General features: G+C 34.9%; 1 protein-coding gene across 1 annotated transcript in view; it reads left to right on the plus strand.

The window, feature by feature from the left end:
• Positions 1-12,590, plus strand: part of LOC126889255 (maestro heat-like repeat-containing protein family member 1) — an 82,668-nt gene that overhangs the window by 17,341 nt on the left and 52,737 nt on the right. Inside the window, exons 4-5 of the mRNA XM_050657359.1 lie at positions 1,107-1,823; positions 10,542-11,697. Of these exons, the coding sequence (XP_050513316.1) occupies positions 1,107-1,823; positions 10,542-11,697 (1,873 nt within the window). The remainder of the gene's footprint in view (positions 1-1,106; positions 1,824-10,541; positions 11,698-12,590) is intronic.

Below are 12,590 nucleotides of genomic sequence, written 5' to 3' on the forward strand. Positions count from 1 at the left end.
AAATTTAAATTTTTAGTCAATTTAATTTTGTTGAATTAACCTGGTATCTTTTATTACATATTGTTAAAATTTCACTTTGCGTGCTTTAATAGATGCGAATTGATTTATGACATCGTCACAGTTAAGTTTTGAAGCTTAAAACCCTTTATATACCTACATATTACAATTATTTTTATAATATTACTGACACCGTACCGGTATTTATGTAGTCTCTTATCTTTTTAATTTTGCTAGAATACGGCATCATATTTTTTCATCGAAAGTATGAAAAATGCTTAGTTTATAAAATTAAAATCTTGGATTTCCTAAAAGTTTTTCTTCCGCTAATTTTGCGCCCCCTCACTCTTGCGCCCTTGGCGGGCGCCTCTTTCGCCAACCCCTAAATACGTCCCTGATTGTTGTTCAAAATCAGTCAATTGTCATTATTTATTCCAAAAATAAAATAAGAAAGCTGGTGCAAAATCTCAGAGATTTTCGTAATGATAGTAGTTTCCAATATATACGCAGTGACGTTTTGGATTCGCTTGATATTTTCGAACCACCCCAAAAAAGACAAAGGCAGGATACATATCTCGAAAAAGAGTATATTTTGAAATTTTGGATACCTGCTATTATGCAAATAGATACTCGTTTTTCGAATTTTGAAGATTTACAAATTTTTGACCTCTTTGATAATTCAAAATTTAAAAGTTACCTTCGCCAAAAAATTTCCAATATATTTATTTACAAGTTACTTAAAAATTATGCTGATCCAAATATTTTCGGAAAGTGGCATAAGTTACAAATATGTATAATTTTATATAGTAAGTACTGCAATTCACTACAACAAACTATTCATAAATTCTCTTATTACCACTAACTTCTGCCTCAAATGAACGGGATTTCTCTTGTCTCAAAATAATCAAAACATATTGTCGAAACACTATGACACAAGAGAGAATGTCAAGTAAACCAAACCAAAAGAAAACAAAAAAATCACATATGATGATTTAAGCCTTTTAATTAGATGGTATACCTATATGAGGAGACAAAAAAATCTTGCCGACCCTGTCTCTAAGGCCACGAGCCTTCACTGTTCAGTTATATGTTTTGCTATTTTATTTCAGCTCTGGGCAATTTTTGCGAGGCCCTCACAGAGTATATCTCGAATTCAGAAAAGGTTCCGGATCCCACTATAAGCCTAGAAACTTTCAGCGAAGAAATCAGCATAGCTTATAATATACTTTTTTCTAATTGGATCAATTCCCGCGATGCCAAGACAAACGAATGTGTGCTAGAAGCCATAACTTTGATATATCCAGTTCTGTCTGAGAATATAGCGCAGCAAACGCCGAAAACTATTCAAGTTCTCCTCAATTTGTATAAGCGCAACGTTAACACTTACAGCATTACCAAATGCTTAGGTTCGGTTATCAAGAAGTCTGCGTCAATGAACGGGATGCTTCTAGAACCGATGCTTCCGAATATTCTAAGCACTCTGTTCGATTTGCTGAATATTTCGCCGGATTACGCCCAACCGAGCTTCCTGAAAAGCCATTCCGAAGTTTTGAGGTGTTATGAATGCTTCGTCCTGCACTTTACAGACAACACCATGGACCAGCTCTTGTCTCAGCTCAAAAACAACAACGACAAAGAAAAAGTTAAATCTTTGATTGTTATAACGCACCTGATTTCGTATAGCGGGGACCAGGCCATTAAGGGAAGGTACAAGGATATTGTGAAGCATGTCAACGATGTTTTGAATGACAACAATCTCAGAGTCAAGACTGCTTTAGTTAAGATTATTGTTGCGTTGTGCTGCAAGAAGGTTCTCTTAGATAAAGGTAGGTTTACAATTTACAATATTTTTTATAATTGTTTTACATGGGCCGTCCGATAAGTACTTATAGACCAAGAGGCAGCGCTGAAAAATCTCTTTGAATTTACTAAAGCTAGATCTTTCACAGTTGATTACTGTGAGTGTGTAGAGAAACATACTGCGGTCGGTCAAGCGAAACGTAGAACAGGGGTTACTGAGAGCGTATCAAAGTTGCTTTCCTACGAAGGTAATTAAATCCATTTACTAAGGCTGAAAATCAGTACACACATTCTAAATGAAATATAAATAAAAGTTATTATAGTCGGTCAGCTGTATGACGGGACAGAGCCGGTAGGTCGGCCCCAATAGTCGATTGAGGAAATGAAGCCTTTTGGCTCGCAATTTTTTCATCAAGCATGGATTTACTTGAAATTTTCAAGAAGGTAGGGAATAGTCCAAGGATGATTTTCTATATCATGCCGCTATCATACGCTAAAACTTTGGGGGTGGTTGCCACCCCTTCTCGGGGGTGGGAATTTTTTAATACATTTTAACCATGTAATTCGAGGGAAAAAGTGATTCTAAGAAAAAAATGTTTTTTACATTTTCTTCGTAAAACTAATATTTTTCGAGTTATTCGCGCTTGAAAATAACAGTTTTTCGACGAAAAAATCGACTTTTTTAGAGGGTTTTTTTGAGAATACCTCGAAAAATATTCTATATATTTTTGGCGATAAAAAGTTTTTTCAAAAATGATTTTGTAGCATTTTTAAAGAGCTATAAGACTGTGTAAATTAAATTTTGTAAGATCCCTTAGTTTTTAATTGGGATAGGTTTAAAGGGCTCGAATAAGGGGGTGTTTCTAGTAAATAGAAGTTTTAAACAGCTATATCTGGCTAACTATTCACTGTAATGAAAATCTATGCACAGGGTAATTTTATTCATTAAAAAAGCTACAATTTAGTAGTTTATAATTTTTTTCGTATCTTCAATATTTTCAGTATATTTTGAAGTAAAAGGTGAAAAATACCAAATTGCAAAAAATCAATTTTTCTTTAAACTCCCATTTTTCCAAAATTAGGCATTTTAAATAGGTCAAACTCCTTGAGTGTATTGATAATATAAATATAAAAGGAACTACAGAAAGGTGAACACCAATTTTGAATTAGGAGGGTAGTTAGGGGGTTGTTTTCACTGATTTTTTCGTAGAGAAAAGCAGGTACCGACATTTTGTTGATTATAAGTTGCTTAAATTTTATACTAGAAACTTTTTATTATTTTTTTTTGAAAGGTCTAATTATATACATATTTGAAAAAAGATTATTTAAGTTTTCCTCGAAAAATACAAATTTTTCCCATTATTTGGCTTTGAATATTTCAAATTATGCAAATGACGAAAAAAGCTAACCTTTAACATGCCGTATCTCGGTTTGTATTTGTCTTAAGATATTATTGAAAAAGAATTTGGTTTGTGTTACTAAAAGATACAATTTTGATATCTACAGTTTTTTTGATTAAATGCATATTTTTCGAGGTATTCTCAAAAAATCCTCTAAAAAAGTCGATTTTTTCGTCGAAAAACTGTTATTTTCAGGCGCGAATAATTAAAAAAATATTAGTTTTACGAAGAAAATGTAAAAAACATTTTTTTCTTAGAATCACTTTTTCCATCAAATTACATGGTTAAAATGTAATAAAAAATTCCTACCCCCGAGATGGGATGGCAACCACCCCTAGGTTTCAGCGTATGATAGCGGCATGCTATAGAAAATGATCCTTGGACTATTCCCCACCTTCTGTGAAAATTTCAAGTAAATCCATGCTGGACGAAAAAATTGCGAGTCAAAATGCTTCATTTTCTCAATCGACTATTGGGGCCGACCGACCGGCTCTGTCCCGTCATACAGCTGACCGACTATAATATCTTTTATTTATACAGTAGAGCGTCGATAATCCGAACCCTGGTAATCCGAACGTTCACTAATCCGAACGCAAAAAAAATTATAAAATTAAAAAATATGTTTTCAATCTGGTAGGATGTAGACTAACATTTTTTGATGTTGTTTTATGTGCTATTAGATTGAAAACTTCCTTTTTTGATAGCAGTTGCCGCTAGGGCATCCCTGCCATTTCGTTCGTTGCAATCCGTGACTGCACGCCGGGGTTTGTCCTAGTTGGGTCAGAGAGAGCAGTATATGTGCCTCCTGATTAGAGACTAATAAGTTTCGAAACCGGTAGAGGTGCTTGCTGCACTCTCTGATTGAACTGGAATAATGATGCGGCTGTAGTTTCGTGTTGCAACGAAATTGAAAATGGTTATTCATTTTTTATTAAAAAATATGATCGCGGACCGAATTTTTGGATTTAATATGACAATATGGGCAAAATATGACCGCGGATTTTTGTTTTGTTTATGCAGAAATACATACAATATATTTATTTATTATGCAGGTGTTTTATTCCTTCTAACTAAAACGTATGTACATATGTACATTGGAGCTTTGTATGTATTTTGAACATATGTTCGATAATCCGAACAATTTGATAATCCGAACAATTTGATAATCCGAACTACCCTTGTACCAATTAGTTCGGATTATCGACGCTCTACTGTATTTAATTTAGAATGTGTGTACTGATTTTCAGCCTTAGTAAATGGATTGAATTACCTTCGTAGGAAAGCAACTTTGATACCCTCTCAGTAACCCCTGTTCTACGTTTCGCTTGACCGACCGCAGTATGTTTCTCTACACACTCACAGTAATCAACTGTGAAAAATCTAGCTTTAGTAAATTCAAAGAGATTTTTCAGCGCTGCCTCTCCGTCTATTAGCCTACAAAAGAAAAAGGAAACTTTTGGAAAAGTGGCAATTTATTTTTCTACATAGTCTAATTTTAGCTCGATACACTTGACCCAGCGATGCCCCACTTCTTTAACCCGTCTGAAAAATACCTTTTCTCGAGGTCTGCAAAACAGGCTGCCGTGGCGACGATGACCTTCTCATTCGACTTAAATTTCTGCCCAGCGAGTGTCTTTTTCAAGTTTGGAAACAAATAGTAGTCGTACAGGGCCAAATCTGGAGAATACGATGGATGGGTAACAGTTCGTAGCCCAATTTGACCAATTTGGCCATGGCGACGGCGGATGTGTAAGCCGTTGCGTTGTCATGGTGGAAGAGCACTTTTTTCTTTGCCAAATGGGGTCGTTTTTTCTTCAATTCTGCGTCGAATCGGCCCAATAATTCGGCATAATAGGGCCCTGTGATCGTTTTTCCCTTCTCTAAGTAGTCGCTGTAGATCATACCTTGTGAATCCCAGAAAATGCTGGCCATCACCTTTCCGGCCGATTGGACAGTCTTCGCCTTCTTCGGAGCACGTTCGCCGGGTGCTGTCCACTCTTTCGACTGCTCCTTGGTTTCTGGTGTATACCAGTGAATCCATGTTTCGTCTACTACCGTCAAATACTGCTCTGAAGTGGTCTCACGGTTGCGTTTATTGTCTGAAGTGAGCAAACGCGGCACCCATCGCGCCGACAGCTTTCTCATGCCCAAAATTTCATGCAGGATATGACCTACGCGGTCTTTTGAGATGCCTACTAACTGTGTCAGCTATCTCGCGCACCTTCAGTCGGCGGTCTGCCAATACAAGGTCGTGGATTTTTGTCACGTTATTCTCCGTGGTAGCCATTTTCAGGGCACCTACGCGTGGCTCATCAAAAACCGACGTTCGTCCACGTTGAAACTCATTAAACCAATTTTTGACAGTTGCCATCGAAGGAGAAGAGTCACCGTACACAGCATCCAAGCGCTCTTTGATTTCGCTGCTTGATTTCCCTTCCAAAAACAAGAATCGAATCACCGACCGATATTGCTCTTTTTCCATTTTATTAAAATCCGCGGACACGCTGTCTTTGACACGCAATCACAACAATACTATAATTTCGATTTGGCTGAAATTTTGACATTAGCCGTCGACGAGAACGCATTAAATGACAATATACTTCATTTGCGATAGTGGCGCTATCGGGCGGAGAGGCTAAGTATTTATCGGACTGCCCTAGTATAATAGTCATGATACTATAAATAACAATGTAATATATTGCACATCCGGAAGTCGTGACGTAAGTGGAGACCCGCAAGTTCGTAATGGTTCGTAAGCATTCGTAATGTCCGATTAGTTTGAATTGTTCGCGGTTGTAAGATAAGTGTATTTTATATTTTATCTTTGACAAATAGTTCGACAAGAATCTCGACACTAATTTTTTTCGAATACATTGAAGTTTAATGTTATTTTGCTAATTGAATAATTTCATCACACAAATCCCATTAACTTTAACAAGACTTCAAATTCAACTTCCGGTCTCCAGTTACGTCATCATGCGCGAACTCAGACGTATTTCCGCGACGGGAAGATACTATCTCGTTATTTATAATATCATGATAATAGTTATTATAATAAAATATATTAATGTGTATACTGGACAATTTTGTACTTATGAATGAATAATAATTTTATATTTAATTGCGTGGCTAAAGGTTATAAACCAAGGCCAGAATCAGAACAAAAAAAATATATTAATGTGGTTATCTTTTCTAGTTTCTTCGTTTTGTTTATTTTTTTAGTATGCTGTGTTGTTTCGTCTCGTTTTCAATTTGAGACAGTCGTTTGAGATTTTGATCACATGTTCAGAATGCTGCTTTGGTTGAAATCGTCTAAAATTAATAAATTTTTACCTAAATCCAAGATTTTTCGATTTATAAGATTCGATGTTGATATTCCCACCTGTCACATATTGTCCAGGCATATTGAAAATTATTTTTCACTTCATGTCTTCGTTCTTCTCTATTCTTCTTTTGGCATCATAACCCTGGATGGGTCTTTGCCTGTTTGGCTATGTCCTGCTGTTTAAACCTCTCTTGTGTCCTTCTCCTTCATTGTATACATTCATAGTTTTCAGGTCGTCTTCCCGTCATTCAACTATGTCGTTCTGAGTCTTCCTTTTTTAACATAGTAGTTTTTGAGTTTTGTTCGTGATTTTCTCTTCACTGTACTTTTTATTGTTATGATGCTGCTTGCTGTGTATATAGGGTGAGGCAGATAAAGGGCCTATTAGAAATATCTCGAGAACTATAGGCAACTGAATTATGAAAATTGGAATAAGGGGGTTTTGAAGACTGATCTATTTAATGAAAATATTTTCATCTATTTGGTACTTCCGGTTATACCGAAAGTTGCTTATAACTTCGTTTTTTTTAAATGGGACACCCTGTATCTTTTTACATTTTTGGATTCTCCTCGATTTCTTCTTTCTTAAAATATAAGATTTTGTAACATTATACAGAGTAGGTTAAAAGATAATTACGTTTTTTTTATCAATTTCTTAGCAATATTCACACCCTGTAGGATTGTAGTAGTTTGACATAATAAACTCTATTTATGTTCAAATGATTTCTAATATAGTCCACTATTGTTAACAATTATTAGTATAGCTAAATTTTTAATTTTAGTATACAGGGTGGGTCGAAACTCGGAATGAGTGTTTTCTGAGTTTTCTTAAATGGAACACCCTATATTTTAGTAAGAAATGATATTTAAGATAAGAAGATTTTTAAGATAAGAAATGATAGAAATGATATTTCATGGTACTTCTTTAATTCTTAAGCATTCCCTATACCTAACTGCTTTAATTTGTGCTTAATTGTTAATCGCACCAACAATCTTAACTTCGATGGTATTTTGATAGCTCAACCATTATTGGCAATTTTAAGTATCAGTCTAGATTAATATGTATTTATTTCCAAAAAATTATTTGTGATTGAATATTTTCACGGCCAAAATAATACAATTTCACATATTTTGTGTTGCAATTAATGTTTGGTTTGAATCACCAATAACTCACAAATTAAAGCAGTTAGGTATAGGGAATGCTTAAGAAATTAAAAAGTACCATAAAATAACATTTCATTACAATATTAAAATACAGGGTGTTCCAATTAAGAAAACTCAGAAAATACTCATTCCGAGTTTCGACCAACCCTGTATACTAAAATGAAAAATTTAACTATACCAATAATTCCTAACAATAGTAGACTATATTAAAAATCATTTGAACATAAATATAGTTTATTATGTCAAACTGCTACAATCCTACAGGGTGCGAATGTTGCTACGAAATTAATAAGAAAACGTAATTATCTTTTAACCTACCCTGTATAATATTACAAAACCTTATATTTCAAGAAAGAAGAAATCGAGGAGAATTCAAAAATGTAAAAATATACAGGGTGTCCCATTAAAAAAAACGAAGTTACAATCAACTTCCGGTATAACCGGAAGTAGCAAAGAGACCAAAATATTTTCATTAAATAGTTCACACCTCAAAACCCCTGTTTTCCAATTTTCATGATTTTCTTACCTTTAGTTCTCGAGATATTTCTAATAGGCCCTTTATCTGCCTCACCCTGTATATTTTTTGATTAGTAACTACTGTTTTTCAACTTTTTGTTAGAGCGAAATAATTTTCACTTGTTATTACTCACGAACACTTTTGCCAAGACCCTGGCGAAGATATTGTAATGGTTTGTAAAGAAAATTGTTTGCGTATTCCTGTATCCTCACAATAGGGGACTTGCATAAAATTTTAAATTAAAAAAAAATGCTATAAATCACAACAGAACATAATTTAAAACATATATCAAAGAAAAAATAATTTTTTTTGTCTTTCGTTTGGCCCCTAAAGACGATTAAAAAAGTAGCTCAAAACGCGCCCTCATTGGCCATGACGTCATATCATTATAGTATTTGATGTCCTCGCCATTAATTTATTAGGTTTGGCATTCGTTATGACACTCAGTTTTATAAATATTTTGATAGTTGCTATTTCTGACTAATATTAATTTGAGTGTTTTTGTTAAGACATATATTACAATGACATACGATAAATGTCATTATAAAATATAATAATTAACTATTTTGATTGGGAAATAAGCCACAATTAAATTGAAAAACTAATTTTATTAACATTTCGACGCCCAAGTCGGATGTCGTTGTCAAAATACAAAATATTACTAAGTTAAACAAAAATGTTGTTGCTTAGTAAAAAATTCTAATAATTTATTTAATCTGACTCATTTATATCGATAATTCAGACATATATTACACATTTTAAAGTAGAAGACTTTAAAATGATATTACCAATATTTATGAGTTGCGTTCCTGTGACGATTTTACTGAAAGATAGTTCATTCGATTACATGAAATCAACCCCAACCCAAGAATATCCTCCACAAAAGAAATCATAGCATGTGATCTGTCTTTAAAAAGACAACAAAATGCAACGGTGACAGTAAAATTCTCGTGTTAGAGATTCGATAGTAAATCACGAGGGAAAGCCAGGAAAAAATCTCGTGATAATATCCCGACATCGTAAGTATTTGGTCTTACATTTAGTTTACTCTCAAAACTAGACTAATAAAATTAGTTTTTCAATTTAATTGTGGCTTATTTCCCTGAGCTGGCCACCAGCCGTCTTACACTATCGGCTAAGAAACGCAGATGCGCCCAATACTCCACTAGGAGTGATGGTCCAAGAGAGAGAGATTTCCCAATCAAAATAGTTGATTATAAAAATCATCATCATCATCACTGGCTCGACAACACTTTCTGGGTCTTGGCCTGTTCCAGGATTCTTCTCCATTCTGATCTGTTTCGTGCTTTTTTCTCCAGTTTTTTATTTTTAAGGTTATTATATCATTTTCTATTTGTTCTAAATATCTCAGCTTCGGTCTTCCTCTTGTTATTTTTCCTACTGACATCTGTTTGAATATTTTGTTTGGTATTTCGCCTTCTTCCATTCTTTCTACATGTCCCATCCAACGCAGCCGTCATATTTTAATGAATGATATGATATCCGGATCCTGGTATATTTTGTATAGTTCAAAGTTTTACCTTCTTCGCCAAATTCGGTTTTCTTTTGTGCCCTTATATATGTGTCGCAAGATTTTTCTTTCAAAGGTGGCTAGCAATGTTTCCTCTCTTTTAGTGAGTGTCCAGGTTTCTGAGCCGTATGTGAGTACCGGTCTTATTAAGGTTTTGTATATTTGGCATTTTGTTTTTCTTGCGACGTTATCTGATCTTAGTTGCCGAATTAAGCCATGGTAACTTTTATTGGCAATAAATATTCGCCTCTTCACTTCCTCCGCAACGTTATTATCAGACGTGACTAGGGATCCCAAGTATGTTAAGATTTTTACCCCCTAAATGTTGTATTCTCCTATTGTTATATTTTGTGGCTGCCTTATTTCTGCGTTTTTACTTACCTACATATATTTTGTTTTGTTCTGGTTGATTTTAAGGCCAGTATTTTGTGCAGCTCATTCTATTTGTTTGAATGCCTCTATCATTTCTCTTCTTGATCTTGCGATTATGTCAACATCATCTGCAAATGCTAGTATTTGCACGCTTTTATAAAATTATAAAAATTACTAATTATAAAAATGCCACAAGGAAATAGCTTCAGAACAACAATAAAATATAATGATGTGACGTCACAAGTGTTCGCGCGCTTTTTGGGTCGTTTAAAATGGTTTATATACACAGAAGATTTTAAATTTGTACTTCTAAGTTATTATGAGTTTTTGAGGCGTGAAATTTTGGAAATCTCATTTTTAAACAAAACTGTACATTATTATGTAATAAAAAAATGTGCAAATTCCCTATTCATTGAAGTCTTTGTAATGTTTCAGAAATTAACCCCGACGGTCCTGAAAAGTACATTGAATTCATCTTGAAGATGTGTTGTAAGCAAGTTCTACCTAAAAGTATTATTCTCGATCCTCAAGAGCTCGATAACATTCAAAAATCAACTGATAATACGTTGTACATGTTAAGCACTTCCGTTCCGGAGCTGGAATCCGTTTTGTGGAATTTGCTTTTAAAGTGTTTTTTGAATCCAACGTACGACGACGCCATAGTTGTCATTTTACGATGTCTAACTCACTTGGCTTCGAAAAGAGACAAAGTGGAGAGCTGTGAGACTGCGTTTGTGAGAGCGTTATCGCTTCTAGCGAGGCCCTTGCCTAATTTTAGAGGTTGCTTCATTCTGAACTTCCTGAAGAATATAAAACCGTGCAGCGTAGAAAGTTATAAAGTCGTTTGGGATGGGAAGATCCCGCAACTGTTGAAGTATCTGGAGCAGAATTTAGAAAACTTCAACGTCATAGAGTGGCACGATTTAGTGTTTGATTTTTTGAATATTCTGCTGGAAACGACCAGCAATGAGTCCTTTAACGAAATGATCGTTGTAAATGCCAAGAAACAACTGGAGATGTACAGTAACACAAGATACGTTGCGAGCCAAAACGGCGACTATCAAATCAAACAATCAGAAAAACAGTTCCTATTGAAATGCCTTGCTATAGCTTTATGTTACCTCAGAGACAAAGAGTCCGTCATGCAGACCTTAGATTCTATCTTGAACAACGTCAAATTGACGGATTACGCGGAATCCCAGACGTGCGCAGAAGCAGTAGGCATTTGCTCGCGAACGCATTTACAGTTGGTGCTCGAAAAGCTAGCTACGATTAGAAAGGAGGTGCTCACGAAGAAATCCTCAAAATTTCTCAACTTCTTAAAGGACCAGAAACACGAAGTGGCCTTGGACCGTTTGCGCTACACAGTCCTTTGCAGTTACGCGCAAGTGTGCAACGAAGCTCCGTCCCACGAGCTCCTGCAGGTCATCCAGAGCGAGATCTTGGAGTATGCCGTCGGGGAATTGGTGAACAGTAAGGATTTTCCTATAAGGAAGATATGTCTCAAAACTATACAGGCTGCGGCTGATGCCATGCATCCCAATAGGAATTCTCTGCACGTGAAAATGAACGACAGGGATAATATTATTAGGTAAGTTTGAAATTTGCGATATTTTGTCAACACAGAAAATAATTATATTGTACTAACTACGTTTCATTGTCGTTGGGGCACACTGCGCTGCTTTTTGTAGTAAATAATTTTTGGGATTTTGGAACTATTCCATAATTGCGTTATATTAACTGTTCCATTATTTGAATAGTTTGTTTCCAGCTCTATTTTTTAACGGTTCCTGGGAAAATAATTTTTCTACCTACCTCTACTGAAAGTATACTTTTCCGGACCTGATTGTAGGGAGCAAAGTTGTACTTTTCTTCCCTAGGGAGGAAAAGTAAAAGTGACGTCATGGTATTTCATTCATAAAATATAACTTATTGACGCCCTGTACAATATCTATCTTCTATTACGTAAGTATCTATACATTTTAACGTTTATTTAAAAACACTCTGTATTTTGCAGAATAGTAAAAAACAGTAAATTGTTATTCTGATTTAACAATGTTTATATTAATAATTTGACTTATATTTGACAGTTGACAGTTATATTGTACCTACTTGTTAGTTTTAGTTCTAATAAATTTTGTTGGTTAGTTACATAAATAAATTAAGTAAAAATGAAAAAATGACTTGTTATTTGAGGAAGGTGGAAAAACCATATGTATAACATGGGAGTAAAGTGCCTTTTCCTCCCTTGAATGATTACTGCCCTCCGCTACGCGTCAGGCAGTAAACTTCATTCTCGGGAGGAAAAGTAGCACTTTCCTCCCTTGTTATACAAATAGCTATTTTTTATCCTCTCTTTCTCTCAGGTTTGAATAATTGGAACAGGAGAAATCAAACTACATGCCAGTGTTGCCACATTATACATAAAAGCTTTCTTTGTGGTTCCGACGACATTTATTGTAATATTATTGCAGAGAAGCAATC

The sequence above is a fragment of the Diabrotica virgifera genome, chromosome 8, assembly GCF_917563875.1.
Source record: "Diabrotica virgifera virgifera chromosome 8, PGI_DIABVI_V3a".
In the NCBI taxonomy this organism is placed as follows: Eukaryota; Metazoa; Arthropoda; class Insecta; order Coleoptera; family Chrysomelidae; genus Diabrotica; species Diabrotica virgifera.